Source organism: Tenebrio molitor, chromosome 3, assembly GCF_963966145.1.
Source record: "Tenebrio molitor chromosome 3, icTenMoli1.1, whole genome shotgun sequence".
NCBI classification, from domain to species: domain Eukaryota; kingdom Metazoa; phylum Arthropoda; class Insecta; order Coleoptera; family Tenebrionidae; genus Tenebrio; species Tenebrio molitor.
Genome location: NC_091048.1, coordinates 8,565,133 through 8,586,196, shown reverse-complemented (window position 1 = coordinate 8,586,196; position 21,064 = coordinate 8,565,133). Strand labels below are relative to the sequence as shown.

The 21,064-nt window shown below is 37.2% G+C and overlaps 6 protein-coding genes across 9 annotated transcripts in view; 2 read left to right on the top strand and 4 right to left on the bottom strand.

Annotated features, from left to right (window-relative positions):
• Positions 1-361: 361 nt before the first annotated feature.
• On the bottom strand, positions 362-3,149 carry LOC138126369 (kinesin-like protein KIF9). Its single transcript, XM_069042143.1, has 10 exons — positions 2,899-3,149; positions 2,527-2,846; positions 2,355-2,479; positions 2,078-2,298; positions 1,875-2,025; positions 1,537-1,824; positions 1,351-1,486; positions 967-1,307; positions 636-917; positions 362-586 (listed from the first exon to the last, which is right to left on the bottom strand). Exons 1-10 carry the CDS (start codon positions 3,147-3,149, stop codon positions 422-424), a joined length of 2,280 nt encoding a protein of 759 aa, XP_068898244.1. The 3' UTR covers positions 362-421.
• Positions 3,150-3,200: 51 nt separating this feature from the next.
• LOC138126374 (MICOS complex subunit MIC10-like) lies at positions 3,201-3,887 on the bottom strand. The gene is made up of 2 exons (XM_069042151.1): positions 3,613-3,887; positions 3,201-3,508 (listed from the first exon to the last, which is right to left on the bottom strand). Exons 1-2 carry the CDS (start codon positions 3,689-3,691, stop codon positions 3,357-3,359), a joined length of 231 nt encoding a protein of 76 aa, XP_068898252.1. The 5' UTR covers positions 3,692-3,887; the 3' UTR covers positions 3,201-3,356.
• A 228-nt stretch (positions 3,888-4,115) lies between these two features.
• Vps24 (vacuolar protein sorting 24) lies at positions 4,116-5,249 on the top strand. The gene is made up of 4 exons (XM_069042150.1): positions 4,116-4,274; positions 4,327-4,387; positions 4,443-4,622; positions 4,674-5,249. Exons 1-4 carry the CDS (start codon positions 4,230-4,232, stop codon positions 5,042-5,044), a joined length of 657 nt encoding a protein of 218 aa, XP_068898251.1. The 5' UTR covers positions 4,116-4,229; the 3' UTR covers positions 5,045-5,249.
• A 483-nt stretch (positions 5,250-5,732) lies between these two features.
• On the bottom strand, positions 5,733-9,530 carry l(3)80Fg (dnaJ homolog subfamily C member 16 l(3)80Fg). Its single transcript, XM_069042142.1, has 8 exons — positions 9,150-9,530; positions 8,833-9,093; positions 8,503-8,783; positions 8,221-8,401; positions 7,984-8,170; positions 7,134-7,768; positions 6,796-7,038; positions 5,733-6,745 (listed from the first exon to the last, which is right to left on the bottom strand). Exons 1-8 carry the CDS (start codon positions 9,311-9,313, stop codon positions 6,334-6,336), a joined length of 2,364 nt encoding a protein of 787 aa, XP_068898243.1. The 5' UTR covers positions 9,314-9,530; the 3' UTR covers positions 5,733-6,333.
• A 272-nt stretch (positions 9,531-9,802) lies between these two features.
• On the top strand, positions 9,803-11,490 carry LOC138126370 (sphingosine-1-phosphate phosphatase 1-like). The gene is made up of 4 exons (XM_069042144.1): positions 9,803-10,082; positions 10,135-10,385; positions 10,794-10,966; positions 11,016-11,490. Exons 1-4 carry the CDS (start codon positions 9,803-9,805, stop codon positions 11,431-11,433), a joined length of 1,122 nt encoding a protein of 373 aa, XP_068898245.1. The 3' UTR covers positions 11,434-11,490.
• A 604-nt stretch (positions 11,491-12,094) lies between these two features.
• The window catches only part of Pih1D1 (PIH1 domain containing 1), a 15,920-nt gene continuing 6,950 nt past the window's right edge, over positions 12,095-21,064 (bottom strand). For 2 of the 4 annotated variants that reach the window (XM_069042145.1, XM_069042147.1), the window contains 2 exons: positions 12,271-12,414; positions 12,095-12,215 (listed from right to left, as the gene is read on the bottom strand). In XM_069042145.1, coding sequence (XP_068898246.1) covers positions 12,180-12,215; positions 12,271-12,414 — 180 coding nt within the window. In that variant the 3' untranslated portion in view covers positions 12,095-12,179. Of the gene's footprint in view, positions 12,216-12,270; positions 12,431-12,541; positions 12,600-21,064 lie in introns of those variants that run through there. The other 2 variants (XR_011157781.1, XM_069042146.1) reach the window with 2 other exon arrangements.

The window sequence follows — 21,064 nt, the reverse complement described above, 5'->3', positions numbered from 1 at the left end:
CTTCTTTCTTGCCTTTCTTTCAGTACCACAAGATGTTAGAAAAAAAGTAAGACCGAAATTAGACAGTAATTTTAATTCTCTCCAACTTTCATTTTAACTATTTTGCCGTAAAATTAATAGGGGCGCCAATAACTGAAACTCTTTATTTTTACATGTAAAATCCTATGTCTCGTAAACTAATTCTACACCCGGTATGTGTGCTAGCAAAGGCTAGAAAAATTGCTAACAAAAGCAAATGCTACCTCTTTATTAATATGGGCCTTATTCTGAATTATAATATATCCAAAAGAAACTTCATGGTGCATCGATAGCACGGTGACTTCCCATTTTCTTTACCAACAATAAAAAATATTGCTTACACTTCCTTTGATACATATTTTATTCTCCATCACAAAATCAAAATTACATTTTGTACATTTTACTAATAAGTCAACCACTCCCTGTGCCTCATCAAGTACAATTTCTTCTTTCTCTTCTCGTTTTCGATTAAATGCTTCAAACGCTCGTACCGTCTCGCCTCGTTATCATCAGGCATTACCACTCTCTCGACCTTCTCCTCTTCCTCATTCAAAGCTTTCTCGATATCCTGTAAACCCACAGCAGTCAACCTAATTCCAATACTCACCGCTGCTCACCATCGGAATCGGTTCTTCCGCCCCCAAATTTGCAACAGGCATCTGATACTTCTCCTTACAGAACTCATCAAAACTATTCTTGAGCTCTTTCTTCACTTCCTTGCAAATATTAATATGAGCTTTCAATTCCGCTTGACACTTCAACACCAACTCCTGCATTTCGAGCTGTTCCTGTTTCGAACTCTCCAACTCCTTCATGCAACACTTTTCAAACTCGCTCAGAATTATCTCGCCGCTTTCGCTGTACTTATTCGCTTGTTGAAACTCTCGAGTCATTTTCGCCTAAAAACGAACCGATCAAACTTTCATCCCGCTACTCCTTTCTTTGCACCATCATCAAGTTGTTCTTGTGCTTTTCGACCTTCGCCGTAACCTCCCTCAACTTATCTATCTCGTTCAAATATGCCTTGTAGACGTCCTTCGCCCCGGACTCGTTCTTCTCGTACAACTTCACCAACCTAGTGTAGTCCTCATTCTTCTCACTCATGTACAAGCCCCAAGCCTCCGCGTACTCTGGTGGGACTTGAGGCATCAAAACCCCCTCGTCAGACTTGGACTTGGTCTTTTCGTAAATCGAAGCACTGGAGTGAGATTTTCTCTTAGCTGCGGAGGACCGCCTTAGCAGACTCGAGCTGCTCGTCTTCGGTCTAGTCCTTGACCCCGTCTCTTGGACTGAAGCGACTTTAGACTGCGCAAACTTTTTACAAGAACTTACGAGGAGGGACTTTATCTTTGCTGGTTTTCACATTTGCTGCAGCAGAAGAGGAACGCGTTTTCTCCTCACTGTGTTTCTTTGTCATTGTGTCAGTAGAAGAAGTTTTGTTGGAACCTCGAGAAGTTTTAGAATGAACCTGTCAACTTGTATGTGTTACACTCGTTTAGTCCCAGAGAAACTTCTTACTTTATGAGTGGTGCTTGATGACGACAACTTCTTAGGTTTTGCTTGAGAAATCTCTTTTATCTTATCTTTCTCTTCTTCGCACTTTTTGCAAAGCATTTTCATGATCTCCAAAGCGATATTAATGTCGCACACGTTGAGTAGAGTGAGTTGCGTAATTTTATTCTGCAAATACTCGTTCACTGTTCTTTCGACGTGCGCGAATCGTTCTTCGTTGAAGGATTTCGCCAAGTCTTGGTGCATCAGTATGGAGTTGTACTTGTTTTCCAACTTAATTTTAGCTAATTCTTTCTAAAGGCAAACAATTCAACAGTAGAAGATTTACACGGGACTCACGTTACTTCCAGTTGGTCGACTCTTTCCCGATTAACCTCACCATCGATGTTTATTTCAAATCTGGTAGACTTGAGACCACCGATCAGTTCTCCAAATCGTAACATGGAGATTGTTAACAATAAATCTTCTCTAGAAGCTCTAATATGACCGATAAGACTAGAATAACATCAGACTGTTTCAATGTTGGACAAAATCAGATATTTACTACCGCAGAATACTGTTTTTGTTCAGGGAATCCCCTAGATATTGTATCATGGGGTTTATCCGTTGCTTCACTTTAATGTGTTCTGGAATGTCCGAACACAACACAAGAAAAAACTGTTCCAGTTGTGTCTTTGCCAAATTAGCCGCTCCTATTTCTTGGTGGTTTTTAAACAAGCAAGAAAAATTCCCCGCGGTGTCAGCTCCGGCGAGGTCTATAACGTGCAACTGTACGTAAATTAAAAAATTATTTGTATTCTTGAAGGTTAAAAGTAGTAAGAGACCTTGCATTTGGTTAGGGAATTGTCTTGCATTTCTAGATTTTTGGTGGCGATGTAGAAAGTAAAAATACTGTTACAAGAGTGCGACGGGTACGATGCAAACTCTGAGTACACTTTGCGACCCTCCCCTGAAAAGCTACACTAGTACCGATCGACAACTTAGAAAACTGTAAACCTCTGAAGATGATTTTGAGAGCTTCGTCCGCACTTTTCACCCTCGCTGTGGTCATTTCTTTGAGGGAGTGGATCATATTGGGATATGGTTGCAACAAGTCGTTGATGTTTGTTCTGGAGAACTCGACAAAAGAGACTTTGATACACATCTTGATATGAATTTTTGCCGTTTCTGTTTCCACTTTGCGGAAGAGATCTGATACCATTCGTGGCAGTATTCCTCTGTCCTCGTATGGATTCTCGAGGCCGCTGATGGTGAGGGATTTACCTGTTCCTGTTTGTCCGTAGGCCAAGACGATGGCATCGCGACCTTGTGAAATACTGGAATGGTAGGAGTCATGTTGTCTGTGGATGGGAGAGTGGCGGTACAAACTTGTTCAAAACGTCTGGGATTACGCTGTCATAGATTTCCTTTTGGGTGTGGTTGAAGAAGACGTGGTCGGTGCGAAAGGTCCAGAAAGTGGGTATGACGTTCTCTTTGGATTTGGCGAGTTCTTGTAGACACCTAACGTAGATAGTTTTGTGGTCATCTAGAATTTTCAAGTAGTCCCAAAGCATCCTCTCCATTGGAAAGAGTCGAAAATATATCTTTGTGTACTTTTTTTCAACCATTTTCGATTTCATGCGAGAAAAACTGACAGTTGGTGAAAAACAAACACTTGACAAGCCAACAAATCAACTGATTGGAATTTTATTTCAAATAATTACATGAAACTTGATCAAAAAAATAAAAATGTAACGTAACGATTTATTTACAATCTACAAAACAATTTATTATAGGAAATAATCCCAGCGGCAGTAAATCTAAAATGGTACTAAGTTGACAATACATTAAATACTCCGATCACGAATCGTGGCGTTGATATCCCGTTCACAATTTGAATAAGCCATTCCTATTCCAAATCCACCGCCCAGAACTATAGGCCACCGTCTTCTTTTAAAAAATAAAAGAGAAAAGACTGATCCTAAGACAACTCCACCTCCTGTTGGCAACAGACCGTGTTTTAAGGTTATGTCGATGACATAATAGGCGAGTAAATGAAACAAGTCTATATTATGATATAAAGTCATAAATTGGGATTTTTACCAAATTTAAGCAGCGCATCGGAAAAACACCGGTCCCATTTTCTGCCCAGTTCTTCTTCGACGTACACAGGAGACGCCATCTTTTCTGTGGAGCTCGTTCTGTTTTATTCGCCGAGATGTCGCAAGACGTCACAGATATTTTCAGAATTGATCAAGTATTTATAAATTTAAACAGCATCAGGTTCCTGGTTTGAAATTTCACACAAATGTGGCTGTCTTACAGGCGAGAGACTCTGCAACACCTTTCTCTGACATTGGCGCAGAATTTCAAATATTTGACAGCAGTCATCGCCAATTTAGCATTACTTCCGAATATCAAGTAGGCATTAAAATTCCATCACGTCAATACAGTTCAATCCTTCGAATACCCAATTTCATAATAATTCAAGTTTGGACTTTGTAATTGGCGACTTTTCGTTATTCTCCCAAACTGCAATTTAAATAGTGTAACATGTTCGATCACGAGATCGTGATCGTGTGCGGTATTTAGCCGTGAAATTTGACAAGTGACAGTGACAGTTCAAAATTTTTTCGTGTTGTCAAACACTTGTCAAAAGAGAATGAGATCATTTTCGTGTACTAGTTGTGGGTAGGTCTGCAGACTATTCAGAAGACGCAATGGGTCTATTTGGGAAAACACCGGAGAGGAACCCCAAGGACATGGTACGGATTCGATAAAACTGAAAATCAATTTCGTTAAAGATCATTTTTGAAGGTTAACGAATGGAGCTCCAAGTTGAGAAAAGAAGGCTACCAACTGGACCGTCAGATCAGATGTGAGTGTGTCAAGACAATCCCGTCTCTTCTTGCAAGTAACTAGATCATTTCTAGCCATTAAGAGAGAAGAGGAGAAGGTTAAACGGTCACTCAAAGAAGCAGCTAAAAAGAACGATAAAGAAACGTCAATAATCCTGGCAAAAGAAATTCTACATGCCCGTAAGGCCATAAGTAAAATCTATACTTCCAAGGCGCACATTAACTCTGTCATGCTCCAGATGAAGAACCAACTAGGTAATTAACACAAGGCGTAACATTTCAAGAGTTATTGAGTTACTTTTGCAGCCACACTTCGTGTCGCGGGCTCTCTGTCAAAATCCACTGAAGTGATGCAAGCCATGCAGCGTCTGATTCGTGTGCCGGAAGTTGCGCAGACAATGCAGAATATGTCAAAAGAGATGATGAAAGCGGGAATTATTGAAGAGATGCTCGATGAAACAATGGACACTTTCGAAGATACTGAGGAGATGGAAGAGGCGGCGCAGACGGAAGTTGATAAAGTGTTGTGGGAGATCACGGAGGGTAAATTGGGTGAGGCACCGGCGCCGCCTGTTGGCGAAAGACCCGCCGTGGAAGAACCGGCAGAACCTGCGGAGGTGGAAGATGAAGAAGAAATAGAAGAAATGCAAAGCAGACTAGCAGCTCTTAAGTCTTAAGGGGTCGATATAAGTGCACCGCTTTTTAATATTATCCTCAAAGTATTTTAATAATTGTAATTTGCTTTACTGTAGATAAAGATGAATATTTTTTTAGTGTACTTTATGCAACGTTTTGTACATAATAAGGTTCTAACAGTTCACTGATTGCTTGTTGAAAAGTTTATTGTTTATTTAAATAAATATAAAAAATTAATTCACGAGATTACGAGTATTTTACTTAACACTTAGCGCCTCTTCTTTTTTTCTTGTTTGCGGGTTCGGTGGTACGGTCTGCGAGGCGTATTCTGAGGAGTGCTTTGTTCAGAGCTTTCGTCGTCGCTATCACCCTAAAATCTGCGCTTTATCGACTTCTCTTAGGGGTGTATTAGATACTTACACGAGAGAGCCAACTGTTGTCATCCGAAGAATCAGGCATAAATATGCAAGCGGTCAAACAAACGATCTGAAACAGCGCCCCTAAGTATAGACCGTACCGCACGATGGTCGCGGTCATGTCTTCAACACCAATATTTATTGCGGCGTTCATCTTGTTAAGATTTCGATGAAAAATCAATATAATTAATGGGTTTAAACTGTTGACATTTTCACATAACCTCACTTTTTACGTCGAATTCAAATATTCGCGCCAACTTACTTGTGGAGTACAAAATGCACCTCTCCCCCCCTATTAACCAAGAATAAGATATTTAAATGAAAACAACTTTATTTGTAAATTTGAATCACGAGGTAATACACCATTGTCTTTTCGACTGTAATCTTAAAATTATCCAATAAATAATCAATAAATATGGCACAAATAAATTAACACATACTTCATAGATGACCTCTGAATAAAAAAATCTAAAATTTTTCTAGCGACCACTAACTAGTATAAATTTCTTAAAGTTCAGTAGGCTCTATAATCGAGTATTGATGAGGAGTTCCGAGAAACGAAAAGAAGCGCACTGAAATTATCCAGGAACCCTCGCATAATCGAGAATATACGTGATTTCTATTTTTTTGGCGATTTAAAAATTCAAAGCTACACTAACAATCCACTTGAAAAATTTCAATATGAAACTGGATTTATTCGAACCTGGTCAGCTATTGACTACGCTATTTCTATTGACTAGAAGAGTTTGACGAATGGAGTAGAACAGAAGAGCGCATCTCGACAGTAACACAACAGTAGAAACAAAGCATCTGAAATGCATGGAATTTTACAAACATTACGGATATGTATAAATACAACAAACAGATAACATGAGCTATATAACTTCTAACTGCTATTTCTATGTTAACGGCATTTATTTATTTGGAAAATCTGGCCAATAGTTGATGTGATAACGTTGTGTTGTTCCCTCGAATAACCGATCTAACCAGTTCGGCAGACCGTCCAGTAAATTCTCCTGAAGCAAGATTTCCTCCTCGGACTCGGACGAATCGGAGTCGAATCCGATGAACGTTCCGCTCTCGCAGTCTTTCTCTTCGAACGGTTTGGTCAACTTGACCCTCTTCTTTTTCGAAAACCTCTCGGTGTGCTTGGCGTGGAACATGCAGAAGTACTTCCGGTGACCGTTCAGAGAGAGGACGGTGCCGACGCAGTTTCGAGGATTTATGTTCAGTTCACGCTCTTCTGGCAAAGACAACTGCAACAGTTCCTTGTACCAGCTAAGGCCCCGTTCAATGTACATGTAGGAAAACATCAACGTCTTGTTCCTGCAAATTTCGGAAGTGCGACAACGTCCAATGTGACCAAATTAACTTACTTTCGGTACGGCCACACCGCCTTGTGGAAGGGGGGGATTAATTGCTGGCGCGATTGCATGTCGAGCACCAACAAGATCGTGCGACAACCCGGTTTCAGGAGTCTCACCAATCCGTTGTACTTTTCGCCACGTAATTCGTGCAAACGCAGTTCCGGCTGGTAACTGGAATTCGAGCTGTCATTGTTGTTATTCCCAGATTTCGCTTTCGCCTTCTGTTGTTGGATGTTTTCTTCTTCCAAGCGCCTGGTCGACAAAGAAAAGTCAGCTTTTGATACCGTTCTACTCAACTCAAAAGTGCTAATTCGAGTAAATGATGCTGTTGAAAGAAAAGTACTTACACCAAATACGCCATAAAATATCCAACGGCTAAAATGAATACAATCGTTCCGATGATCGATAACGCAGGCAAAATCTGGTCTTTACTGAGACCGTCGTACACCGACTCCATAAACGTTCCGACTTTCGTTGCTATTCGCCCAAAAATCCCTTTCGCGTGTTCATCGAACAAATCATTAACGGAAGCTTCGTAAGTGAGGGCTTCGCTAGACCTCAAGAGGCGACTTATAGTGCTGTCTAGCTTCTGTGTAGTTTGATTCAGATTATTCTCCCATTCCCACTTGTCACTGATCCATTCGTATTTGACGTGCGAAGTGTCTCTTCGCCACAGAATAACTACGCGAAGCAAAGGCTCGACGAATTCGCCTTCTGTGAAAAACAAAATTGTTGCCTCAATTGGACAAAAATTGACAAGATGAATCATACCTGGAATTAACGAATTTACAAATTCCGTTTGTTTATCGTGATAGATATAAGCGAAACGGACTTTTTCGACACTATACGGCGAATTTTGTGCGTATATTCTGAAGGATTGTCGATGGAGGTCGTGATTGCTTGACGTTTTAGTGACTAAAACGACGCATAGTCGCTTCCTGGGCTTGTTCCATTCACAAGGACACAAGGCCTCCAGGACTTCCTGCAATACGAAATTAACAAACGCTAGTAAAAAATATAATTTGAGAATTTCTGGTCAAAACACCTACAAAACGTACGCCAGATGTCGCTTTCACTTATGACATTTATAACATATCAAGAAAAGTTAGCTATGAATTATTCTGTCAAAAATAAACAATAATTAATTGACAGCGACAATTGTCAAATATGTCAAAACAGGCAGATTCAAATTTTTACCTGAGAAGACAGTCTTGGGAGGGCAAGGTATTGATTCGATGAAACAATATGATGTAGAGTGGAAGTGGGTATATCTTTCATGGACAAACTTGCCATAGGTGAGGAAATATTTTCATTGAAAAGTAACACTGTGTCCATGTCTTGTGGAACTTGATACTTTTGTCGTATCTCTTCAGAATCTACAAAACTGAAACCAGAAAATAATTAAATACACAGACCCCAACGTTTTCAGTTTACCCAAAAGCAACTCTATGTCGGAAATGATAGGCAGTGACCAAATAACGCAATCTCATGTTCTGACGTGGCTCGAATATCAAACCACGAACTCTGTTATCTTCCCAGCCATTAAGAAAGGCGTCTACGTCCTCGTTTCTGATTTTGGGAACGAGCTTGTAGGGCATTTTGTTCCTGAGAAATTCTGTGAAAAATAAACACATGAATAAATATTAACAAGATAAGTGCCTTTTTAGTGTTCCAATTTTGCTTTGATTTAAACATAGATTGCTCGAATAAACTTACCAATGATTCTCTGAACACTTGTAATTGTATCCTTATAAACAAATACATTGCCATCGAGCAATAAAACAATGCACGGTAAAGTGTGTATGTTAAGGCGCCTAGCTAGGACAGGTTCTTTCCCTGAATGAACCGTCACGAAATTAACACCGAGAGGTTCTAATTTGTCAACCAATCTACGGCAGTATGGAGCACTTTGAAGGCAAGCAAAACACCAATCAGTATAGAAAAATATTAAATGAGGCGTCTTCTCACTCTTCGGAACAATTAATTTATCATATTGCCTGCAACACAACCTTTCAGCATAAATTTGCATTAATGAGCACCAACAACCTTGTAGATATTGACAATTTGTGGAAAAACGTTATGTCATTCTCTTGGAAATTAAAATGTGCCCCATGGGCACTGAAAATGTCATCGAAGGGATTGTTTGTATGGAAAGGTGCATGTTCAGGTCTGTTGTAAAAATCATGTTCCGTAATTCCTTTGTCATCATAAAGTTTTCTTCTCTCAGGATCCGACAATAACTCGTATGCTTGTTTTATACTGACAAATCGTTCTTCCGCTGACGGAACTCTCTTTTTGTCCGGGTGCCTGTCAGAATATCACACATGTAAATTTTGCTAAAATGGGATTGTTGGATTGCTCACCATTCCATAGCAAGCTGTTTATAGGCTTTCCTGATTTCTGATCGTGTCGCTTTCCTATGGACACCCAGTATTTCGTAGGGGTTACCTAATTCCGCTATCGCCGTGAGTAGTAAACAAACCATAATATAACCACAATATACCCAAATTTTGGACTGCCATCTCATTGTCAATTAGAACTCATATAATGCTATAAAGTAATTAAATTAACGCACATCTACGAAAATTAGAGCAAAAATCATGAAGATATTGATTTTTCAGGAAAACACTGTCGAATGTCAAAAACAATTGTCATTTTATTCTACCATCACGATAATAAAAGGACACGATCATCAGCTATTCGATCATCTCAAGAAATATACTTCAAATCTTACAATCTTATCTTCACAATTATTGCGTCAAATCAATAAAATAATGGGAATCCAGATTTTTCCGGTGAAATATTTTCGAGGAAATTCTATCAATGGAAGTGGTTTGGCAACATTGAACTTGTCATTCACAGTTGTCATTTGATCACCGAGACGGATCGAGTTTACCCGATTTGCGGCGAACGTAAGGATCAAATGCCGATATTTGTCTTCTGTAATAAAATACAAATTGCCACACTTTGTAATGCAGTGAAAAAGGTGACTTCGAAAACTACACATCTGAAGGCAATGTCGCACCTGAAAGAACCGGAATTGGTGGCAAAAATTCAAAACTACTTTGGGGTTATAACAAGTACAGAACCCCCGAGCACCGACAATAGCACTCGCAGTGCCGAAGTCAAACAGAACTATGTGATAACGAATAAATTTTGGTACTATTTATTCATTTTTGGGACCGCCCTCGGAGATGAAGCTTTCTATTCCTGTTTTATCCCCTTCTGGTTCTGGAACATTGATGGGGCCGTGGGTAGAAGAGTGGTCTTGATTTGGACCATCGTCATGTACATAGGTACAAAAGTGCGCCTCGCGGAAATTCATGTATTTATATTGATTTTCTCTAGGACAAGCAGTGAAAGACATTCTTCGTTGGCCCAGACCTGGACCTCCCGTGGTGCGGCTGCAAAGCAAGTGGTCTTTAGAGTATGGAATGCCATCAACACATGCAATGGTCGCAGTGGCGTTCCCGTTCTCGTTCCTCTTGTGCACAGTGAACCGGTATCAATACAACATTCCTTTGGGACTGGTTATTGCAGTCTTGTGGTGCTCCGTTATTTGTTTGAGTAGACTGTATCTTGGCATGCATTCAGTTCTGGTAATTATTTAATATTCGATTCAGTTTAAATTTAATTATTAAATGGCGTGACTTCATTAATCATAAATTTAATTACTAAATGGTGTGACTTCATTAATCACTTAATCATGGTTCATAGTATTGATAAAATATAATTGCATTATTGATAATGATCTCAGGCGCAAGTGAATCACTGAAATTGTATGTAGACAATGTAGTTTAAAGTTGTAGTCAATGTTATCAGTGTTAATATTTGTGGAACAGTTAACAAGTTCTTATTTTATCACTAGTGTAATTATTACACTTATCTTTTCAAACAGAAAAATTGACGCTATGCTTTAAATTTCACCTTGAATGTATTTTTTTACGTGCGTTTATTGTACTCTAATAATAATCCACTTTGTTGACAAATATTTTTGCATTGTTTAGGACGTCATCGTGGGATTAGCCTTAGCGGTGCTAATCATGACCCCATTAGTGCCAATAGTCGACTACTTAGACAATTATTTACTAACAGACTCAACATCTCCATTTTTACTGTTAGTCGTCTCAATTCTCATGATTGTCTACTACCCAAACAGTGGCAAGTGGACACCCACAAGGTAATTGCACTCTACTCGACATGCGCAGAAATAACAACCTTGTTTCTAGGGGAGATACTGCTATGATTCTTTCCGTTTGTGTCGGAATCCACGTAGGAGCCTGGTTGAATTACCAGCTGGGGATCATGACGTCTTCGGAGTTGACGCCGCCTTACGCCATAATGTGGCCTTCGTACACCATGCTGGGGTGTACAGTCCTACGTACGGTGATCGGATTCGCGTTGGTGCTGTTGACGAAAGCAGTTTCCAAAAGTGCTTCTTACAGTTTCTTTTGCGCCCTCTTGAAGGAAGACGCAGACGTTTTGAAAAAATCGGTCAACTCGTTGAGCAACAAACACAAAACTATTGTCGAATTGGGGTGCAAGTACGTTACTTGCGCAATGATCGGATTCAACGCCCTCTATCTCATTCCACAACTGTTTAGATATCTGAAGATTGAGCGACACACTTTTTTTACGGAAATTTGATAGTGAATGGAGTTTACCATGTTTTTTGCATATTTTAATATATTTATTTTTATTTGATTACATTTTTGATCTGTTGTCAGTGTAGATCTGTTGCTGTTTTAAAAACGTAAATGTTTTTTTGTTGGTTTTCGCAAAATGGGGATCATAATATTTATTTAGTATTTATACAATATTTTAGCACTTTAATAATTATGTACCATGAGATCAAATTTATATTCAACACCAACGTCGATCTGACCCTAGATATTACTACGAAACGCTCGAAACTACGATTAGAGTTAGATCTCGCGAAAATATTTTACAATGTTCGATTTTTTTTTATCTGTACAGAAATAGAATAAATCCGGTAAGCTTCCTTAAAAATCGGGTTTTAGTTTTCTCTAAATCTAAATATTTAACGTTCTTAGAGGCATTATTACGACTTGAATCCTTATTTATTGTTGGCTTTGTGCGCCACCGGACTTTGTTTATTCAAGTAATTATTCAGGACACTGTTGTACATATCAAGAAAAAAACATTTAATGTAAGTGATACGAGTTATGCTCAAACCATCACAATAATTAAAGAAAGGAACTAGTGCTTAGACATTTCGTAACTTTGCAACAAGCTTGTGATAACCATGATTTAAATATTTCGTAACGCCACAATTAATACATCATAATCATTTTTATATTGTATTTATTATAAAAACGTTTAAAATAACAATTTCAAAGAATTCTTCTAGTGATAACTTACGTTAAGCAGATTTAACCTCCGACGAGAGGCATTGTTACTGTTAAAATCTGAAATAAAATACATATTAAGACAGAACGTGTTTGAATCATAACATGAACTCACCTTTGTTGATTTGTTGAAGGTTGACGTGCATGAACTCTGTCTAATTACTAACGGTATAAATATGTCTAGTAAGTAGTTTTTTGAAGTAGACTCAATTACAATTCTATCTTCGCCTAGGTCCAACCTGAGTTCTTTTACCGAAATCTGTAATACAATAGTACTGAAGGCATACGAGTAAGTATGTGAAAAAAATTTGTTTTCCAAAAATACATAAGGAGGACGCAGTCAAATCTGTCTGCTTGTTTTTTATCATTTGGTATATTAAACATACCGTTTTACACAGTCTGTTCCTTAAATCTCTGATGATACGTAGGTTGCACCGAAAATGTCTGCAAAGCAATAGGTAAATCACTTCTATCTACAAAGTCAAATAGGTTATGAAACAATAAACGCATGATTATTTTAAGAGCTGCGGTTTGGTTTTGAAAAGTGATTGTGTTAATTTTTTATTAATTGTTAAAGTTGGGAGTGCAAAGTGAAAATGAATTAACGGGAGAAAATTTTATGATTTATTATAATTTTAAAAGTCGAAAGAATTCGCTCTGCTTTTGGTGAGGAAGCACCTTCTCAGAGCACTGTTTACACCTGGTATAAAGAATTTAAATTTGAAAGAACTTCAATGCGAAGCTTGTTTGAAAATAACAGTCGGAATATTTATAGAATTATCAAAAGTACAGTTAATTTCAAAATTATAGAGTACACCTGAAAAATCAAGAAGTCGCTTTATAACAATTTTTTTCCAGATGTAAAGATACCTTTTTGAAATTTGAACGCGTACAGGGATATGGAGGGAGCACTCTTCAAAAAAGTGGTTACGACCGCGCTTTTCTGTAGACCTAATAAAAGGTCTCCAGATGAGCCGAACGAAACCGAAGTTAACGCAGATATTTCATCTTTCCAGTGGCGTCCCTTTAACTTTTCTTCTGGGGACGATTTTTGTAGGAATTGTAGGAAGACGACCGTAAATATTTAGTTCAAAATAAAAACAGATCAGAGTTATACAACTGAAAAAATACAAAGACAATTCACCAACCGGTTCACGTGTAGAAAACCAAATCCCAGTAAAATGACGGAACATCGACGCCTATGAAGCATCTGATGCCCAACGACCCTCGTCACGAAATTTCGCGAAGTACTGGCGGTCATTTTAAAAGGCGTCATAAAAGGTCTCCGCACAGGTCTCGCGACGTGCCGCTTCCTTTACATTGCCAGCATAGGCAGTACTCCCTCCATATCCCTCTACGTTTGAACGTCATATTTTTTATACACACAAATTTGGAATGTGCCGCTAGCTTGGCAACGTTAGACAAACTAGTAAACAAATTTACACTACCGCCAACAGCGCTACCTATCGGCGATGCTAGTCTCACTCATGTTATAAAGCTTGCGGCACATTCAACTACGTCACCAACGCCTACTGCTCTACTGCGATTAGACAATCATTTATAATGACCCCGTATAGGTTAGGTAAGTTTGAAAACATAAACGTCGCTGTCGCTGATAATTTAGAACACCATAATGTCTGTTTTATCCTTTGCACGGTGCTCTTCGTGATGTTATAACATCCTGGGCTACCCTCCGGATCAACCAGCCTTCTTTTAATTTGGAGAGAATGAGATTTTCGCATTTTCGGTTAGATTAGGCATTTTGTCTGTCAAAATTGACATTGATCATTAGGGCCCGGATTTTAGGCAAAATGGACTATTTTTATTTTTTAAGGCACATGTATGAAACTTGTCTATAAATGATTTCTGGCTTAATTAGAGTAATTAGAGCCATATTTGATTCTGCCTATTCGGCCTAAAATGCCCTTTAAATACCTATTTTACCTTTTAACTGCCTGAACATGCCTAAAATGACCAAAAATCAATTTCATTTTTGCGGTTTTTTCCCAATTTTCGAATTCTGGGAAGTTTACGGTATTGAAAATGTAAAAGTGGTACCTCAATAAAATTTACAATGCTTTATGATTTTAAAATTTAAGGAGATGTAATTACTGAAATGTACAAAGTGCAGTACAATACAGGAATTACTTTTTCGCTTTTACGGTTGGGACCATGATGTCAGCGGTAAATACTCCGACAATACCTAAGTACCACAAACCATTAGACTGGACTGGCATAAATTACAGAGTTTATCTGTTTGCCTCTGTTCGAAGGGGTGCAGGTATACGCGGTCTAATGTTTTCTGATACTTAGGTATTGTTAGAAGCTTTAACGTTTATAAAATGGTCCTTGCCATAAAAACGAAAATTAAAATCCCGAAGTGAAACAATAAGAGAAACCTTAAGGGTGTCATTTTCTAAAAATTTAAGAAATATAAAATTAACCATCTCCTCTGAAATTTGGTGGGAGACGTAAATATAAGCATTACAAATTTGTCATTTCTCGTTTACTTTATCTCCGTGCAGTGGTCGTGTTTCTTGTGAACCTGTTTAAAGTGAACATAATGCCGAAACAAAAAATTAGTTTACGCGAAAAAATATTACAGTGGACAAGCAAGAAAGATTTATATGAAATAAAATCAACCCGAGAAATGTTTTGTAAAGCTTGTGGTAAACTGGTAAGTTAAGCATAATTAAAAATATGTCATTTTATATTTTTTACTTATTTGAAAATTTTATTTTTTGTAGTTTATATGCGAAAAAAAATGTCACTTGCAACAGCATGAGCAAACGGCCATCCATAAAGAGAACATTATGACACCGCTTCGGCAAACGTTGCTGACACAGAACTTGGAGGAATCGGCAAATAGTACATTCAATATGGAACTTTGTAACGTCTTTTTAGCTGCCAATATACCATGGCACAAACTACAAAATCCTGCGTTTCAGAATTTTCTGACAAAATATTGTGGTAGAAAAATTCCGGATGAGTCTACTTTACGGAAAAATTATTTACCAAAATGCTACAAAGATGTATGAACATACTATCTTTTAATATTTAATTTAAAATTATTTTCACTTTTAGACTATTGACCGCATTCGGAATGAGCTGGATCCTTTTAACATATGGGTTTCAGTTGACGAAACAACAGATGCACTTGGGCGATATGTGGCGAATTGTCTGGTTGGGAAACTTTCAGAAGATGAACCTGGAAAATCTTATCTTTTGGCGTCTAAACAATTAGAAAGAACAAATCATGAGACAATAGCTAGATTCGTAAATCAATCTTTAGGTAAGGGTTTTTCACTTTTTTAAATTTATTTTGATTTAAAATTTCTATGCGTAGAAATCTTGTGGAGTACCAGAGTTGTTGCTGAAAAGTTTCTTTTGTTTGTAACGGATGGAGCACCATATATGATAAAATCTGGTAGACACCTTAAGGTGTTTTATCCAAAAATTGTGCATGTCACATGCTTAGCGCATGCTTTAAATCTAGAGGCTGAAAAAATTCGCTATCAATATGAAGATGTGGATAATTTAATTTCGAACGTGAAAAAAATTTTCGTTAAGGCACCTTTGAGAGTTGAAATGTACAAAGAAAAACTAAAAGAAATGCCACTGCCTCCACAGCCAATTTTAACACGATGGGGAACATGGCTTCAGGCTGCTATGTTTTACAGCGAACACTTTGATTCCATTAAAGAAGTAAGTATATAAAAGATAAGCAAATTAATTGATTGTTAAACTGTTTTTAACTACTCACAGGTTGTCATGTCCTTTGATGGAAGTTCTGCTGTTGCTATTCAAAAAGCACAGTCTATAATGAAGAAACCCGGAATAAAAAACCAATTAATTTATGTTCGCAGTAATTTTAAAATAATCTGCGAAAGTATTACTCAATTGGAAAAAAATGGGTTACCTTTAACCGATTCAATCAAAATTGTTGAAAACGTATTTACCTCCCTAAAAAAATCTCCAGGCCCTGTAGCAGCAGTAGCATTAAAAAAACTTGAAGATGTTACTGAAAAAAATCCTGGATACAAATTTCTTCTAGAATTGGCAAGAATTTTTAGAGGTGAAGATGTGCCGGAACATGACACCAAAATGGAAGAAATTTATTACAAATTTGCGCCCATTACCTCTTGCGAGGTAGAAGGAAGTTTTTCAAAATATAAGTCCATTTTGGTGGATAACCGACAATGTTTTAAAGTAGAAAATTTAGAGCAATATCTTGTATGCAATGTAAATACGTAACAATGTAAATAACTAACAAACTTGTAGTATTGTATATTAATTAATAAAAAATAATTAGTAAATATCTTGTTGTGTGTACCTACTTAAAACTTTAAAAACACATTTTTTAATTTAATTAACCACAACTTTAAGGACCTAGTATGGCTTATTTTCAGTTTTTAAGGGACTATTTGCAGTAGTTTAAGGGACTATTTTAGGCACCTATTTCCGACTTTTTAATTGCCTAAAATCCGGGCCCTATTGATCATTGACGAAAAATGTAAGTGCATTTCGCACTGTGGAAAATTAGGTGTACTCTATAATTTTGAAATTAACTGTATCTTGGGCATTGTATGACTATTATTGGACTATTATGATAATCTTACATTATGAGTATGGCCTTAATGTCAGGAAAATCTATTGTCGTTGGATTCATTATTCAACTCTTGTGAAATTGTGAAAAAAACTTTAAAAAATACAAAGCGTCTATAAAAGAACGTAAGTATGTCAAGAATCCTATGGAATTGTGCGGCTCGATAATTTTATTGTGTCGAACTACAATCAAATTAAAAAAAAAGTGGTCGTCAATGACATATTTTGGCATAAAATTGAATGAAATGAAATGACATTGACGACCACTTTTTTTTTTTCTATTATTTGACTACCTATGTCGAGCCGCTTACCTTAAACAGTCAAATTAGATACCAACAATCAAATGTCAAATTATTAACTCTTAGTGTCGGTAGTGAATTCGACGTCCTAGTTGTTTTGTTTGTGTTTTTCTTCAGTTTTTCTATATTCTGATTACTTTTCTTCTTACAACAGTCTATTAAAAACCTGTCATTAATGGACTTACATAACCTCTATTTTTTTTATTTGGTACCACAATATGTATTTATATTCGAATTTCACAGGAGTCTTGATATAGGTTCTTTTGGAGACAGTTGTGTTGTACTATCGGCGCCATCGAAATGTGAACGCCAAATTTTCCTAGTGTGTGTTGAAGCATTAATCATAGGCGTGCGTTAATGTGACAGATTTGTGACAATTTTCACAAACATAATTAGTCAACAGATTTAATTTATTTTTAAACAATATACCTGCCACGACACTTGACCCATATGGGAAAAGCGAGGGCTGTTGCCAAACTCAACAAAATTGTAAAAATTGTAATAGAAAGTTATAGGTAATAGAAATCTTTTCTTAACTTCCATGCATACAGGGTGGTCCCGATATAACCTGCCAAAAAAATTCTGGGTCATTAGAAGGATCTAACAAATCCAAAAAACCCCATTTTGTTAGGTCCAAAATAATGGGGATAAATTAACCCCTATCCACACCCATTCGACGCTGCTGACCACAAAAATACGTACCTACTCAGGAATTAATTGTTAGTGTTTGTAAGTATGACAGTATCTAAGCAACATAGGTACCTGAATCGTTTATGACAAATCTCAAATCTGACAAACTAAATCAAATTAATGACATTTATTGAAAACCTACACTGTGTGCGTTAATTCACCAGCTTATTTAGGTACAAAAGCTGATTTTGTAGACTGAGATGAATGAGTAATAAATAAAGTGGTGTTCCTCAATGTGTAAATAAATGTAGAGGTAGTGTGTGCAAAATTGTGGAAGAACTGTGTAACAAGAGTATCGTCTTAATTGTGGTTAAATAGCCAAAATAATGTATTGAATAAATTTATTTACACTTTACATATTCGTACTTTCAACTCTAACTGAGAATATCTACTAATTAATGAAAGGTACACTAGACTAGAACAATTATTTTATAATAAATGTTCTGTGTGCCTTCCGTTGGCATTTAAGCACATTTGAGTACGCTGGTACCAATTTTAATAAACAGAATTCAGCATTTCTGGGTTTTTACAAATCTGGTTCGCGGCGTCTGTTACGCGTTTCTGGAGTTGGCCTCCTGTATTTATTTCAACTTCGTATACCAAATCTTTCGTGTGGTCCCAAAAATTAAAATCCAGAGGGGTTAAATGGAGGATCGGGGACGCCATCGTATTGCAATCAGTCAGAACCAACCTCACATAAATGCGGATGTAGCTCCACAAAAGTACAACGGGACGGAAGGACTCCTTCAGGAAAACGCTCGCCGTATGGTCGCCTTGCCGGTCTTGAATTACCACGTGTTTCGCCATAGAGTAAATGCAAATTGGCGTATTCTTGTTTTGTGAATTTCATAACCTTTTGAAGGATTCGAAAATTTAAAATTAAACTTGACAAATGTCATAGGTGTTGCAGGTACCGTTGCTAAAGAAATTGCAGCCAAGTAACCAGAATTACCTTTTTAAAACCGATTAACTCATTAGCGTACAGCAAATTTTGACCAAATTTTCAATTATTTTTATCTCGAAAACGAAAAGACTTTTATTAGAAACTTTTTTTGTGTATGAGTTCTACTCATCGTCACCTATTACTGGATGCCTTTTGGCAGGTTATATCGGGACCACCCTGTATAGTACGCCAGTGAACAAAGTTTTATTTAATGTAGAACAAAACAGAAGACGTTTCTATGGCACCAGAAATTCGTTCACATTTCGTTGGCGCCGATAGTACAATGACGATAGGTCTAAAGCCGTTTACAGCATTATGTATAACTTTTGACCATGAATCTAAACCAGAGGTTCCCAACCTTTTCTGGACTACCGCCCCTTTACAAGAAAAAAAAAAATTCCAACGCCCCCCCTTCCATAATAATGAATTATACCAAATATGAAAATATTGTTACATATTATCTATCTATACCTATTTTATCTGTCTATCTATCTATGTATTAAGAATCACAAAGTAGAAATTCATTAAAACGACCGTCAAATGTAATAAAAAATTGTTTATTAAAAATTTAAAAATAAAAACAAAATCAATAAGAAATAGAACAATTAATGAGATGGTTGAGGCTGGTGGAGTTTTAACAATTTGTTAATGTCGGGTTCCAATTTCGTTAACATCAGTCGCAAATCGCCACGTTCAGTGATGTGCAGTCTGTTCCTTTTCTTAGATAGTAAATTGGCCACTGCACTGAAGCCACGCTCAGCCAAATATGATGATGGAAATGCAATTAAAAATGTCTGTACTGTTGCCCACAATCCAGGGTAGAGAGTTGGTATCGATTTTTGAAGCCAGAACTCTTGGTATCCACTTTTGAATTTTACTTTTAATTCTTCGTTACTTGTAAGTTCTATGAGTTCCTCTTCTAAATTTGATGCTGCTGTATCTCCATTAGCGAAAGGATCCAAAACCCAACTCGGTATATTCATGTTTAAAATATCCTGGAATCGCTCCGTAAAATCAGCATGAAGAACATCCAAGTGTTGACAGTAATGAAGTAAATCTTCCTGTTTTGCAGAGACTGCTGACAATGTGGGAAAGTGGCTGTATTCACCTCTACCTAGGTTTCGTTTGAACAGAAGAAGTTTTCTCACAAAAGCAGCTATTACGTTTTTAGTTTTAATTAAATTCAACTCATCACCTTGCAATTGTAAATTGACTTCATTAAATATTTTAAACAGGTCTGTCAAATAAGCGATGTCATTTTTGGATGTAATTAGGTTTTCGCGAAGTTTTTCGTCCCTGTTTTCAAGGAAGTCCAGTACCGAGTGAAATAAATTGAAAAAACGATTCAGAAAAATACCTTTTGAGAGCCAACGAACTTCTGTGTGCAGCAGCAAGCGAGTGTAATCTTCATCATTTTCACTACAAAGTTGGCTAAATAATCTGTCATGCAACGAATTACTTCTAATCTTATTGACTGCTCTAATAACATAATGGAGCGACGTATGCAGGCGTTCATTCAGATTTTTTGCAACTAAATGCTGACGATGAATAACACAATGTACAGCGAGTACATTTGGTACTGCTTGTTTCAAATGCGCTATGAAACCCTTATGACGCCCCGTCATTGCTGGAGCACCATCAGTAGCAGCTGACAAAATATTACCAAGAGGAATTTGTTTTTCTTGAAAAAAGTTGTTCATGATGCTAAATATCGATTCCCCCTTTGTATCGGTTGCCAAATTTTTAGCAAATAATAACTCTTGACAAATTTTTTCTTCTTTTATGAATCGAACGTATGATAAGAGTAGTGCTTCGTTATTTGGTAGAGTTGATTCATCGAGTTGAATGGAAAATTTACAAGTCACTAAGTAATCGCATAATGATATTTCAACGTCTTTAGCCATTTCATCTATTCTTCTTTGCACTGAATTATTACTCAGAGGAATTTTTTTGATAATATCTGACGGTGTCTTATGATGAAGAACAGTTTTTATTACCTCTTTGACTGCCGGCAAGATTAATTCCTCGCCAATTGTGTGTGGTTTTCCTGCTTTTGCGATTAACAATGAAATGTTATATGAAGCTCGTAGTCCATCATCTTCTTGTTTGCAAGACGACGCAAAAAGGCTTGATACAGTTGGCTGTTTCGAATATTTGTTTTGAAGTTCTTTAAAATAGGATATATCCTTGTCCTTCCTATTAGGATGCACTTTATTCAAATGTTCTTGTAGCCTAGAAGGCTTCATGGCCTCATTTGAAAAAACTTTTTGGCAAATTAAACACATTGGCAATAATTGGTTTGTAGGAGAGTACGTAAAACCATATTTTAAATAGTCAATACTGTACTGCCGACATTTCTTCTTTGCTTCAGA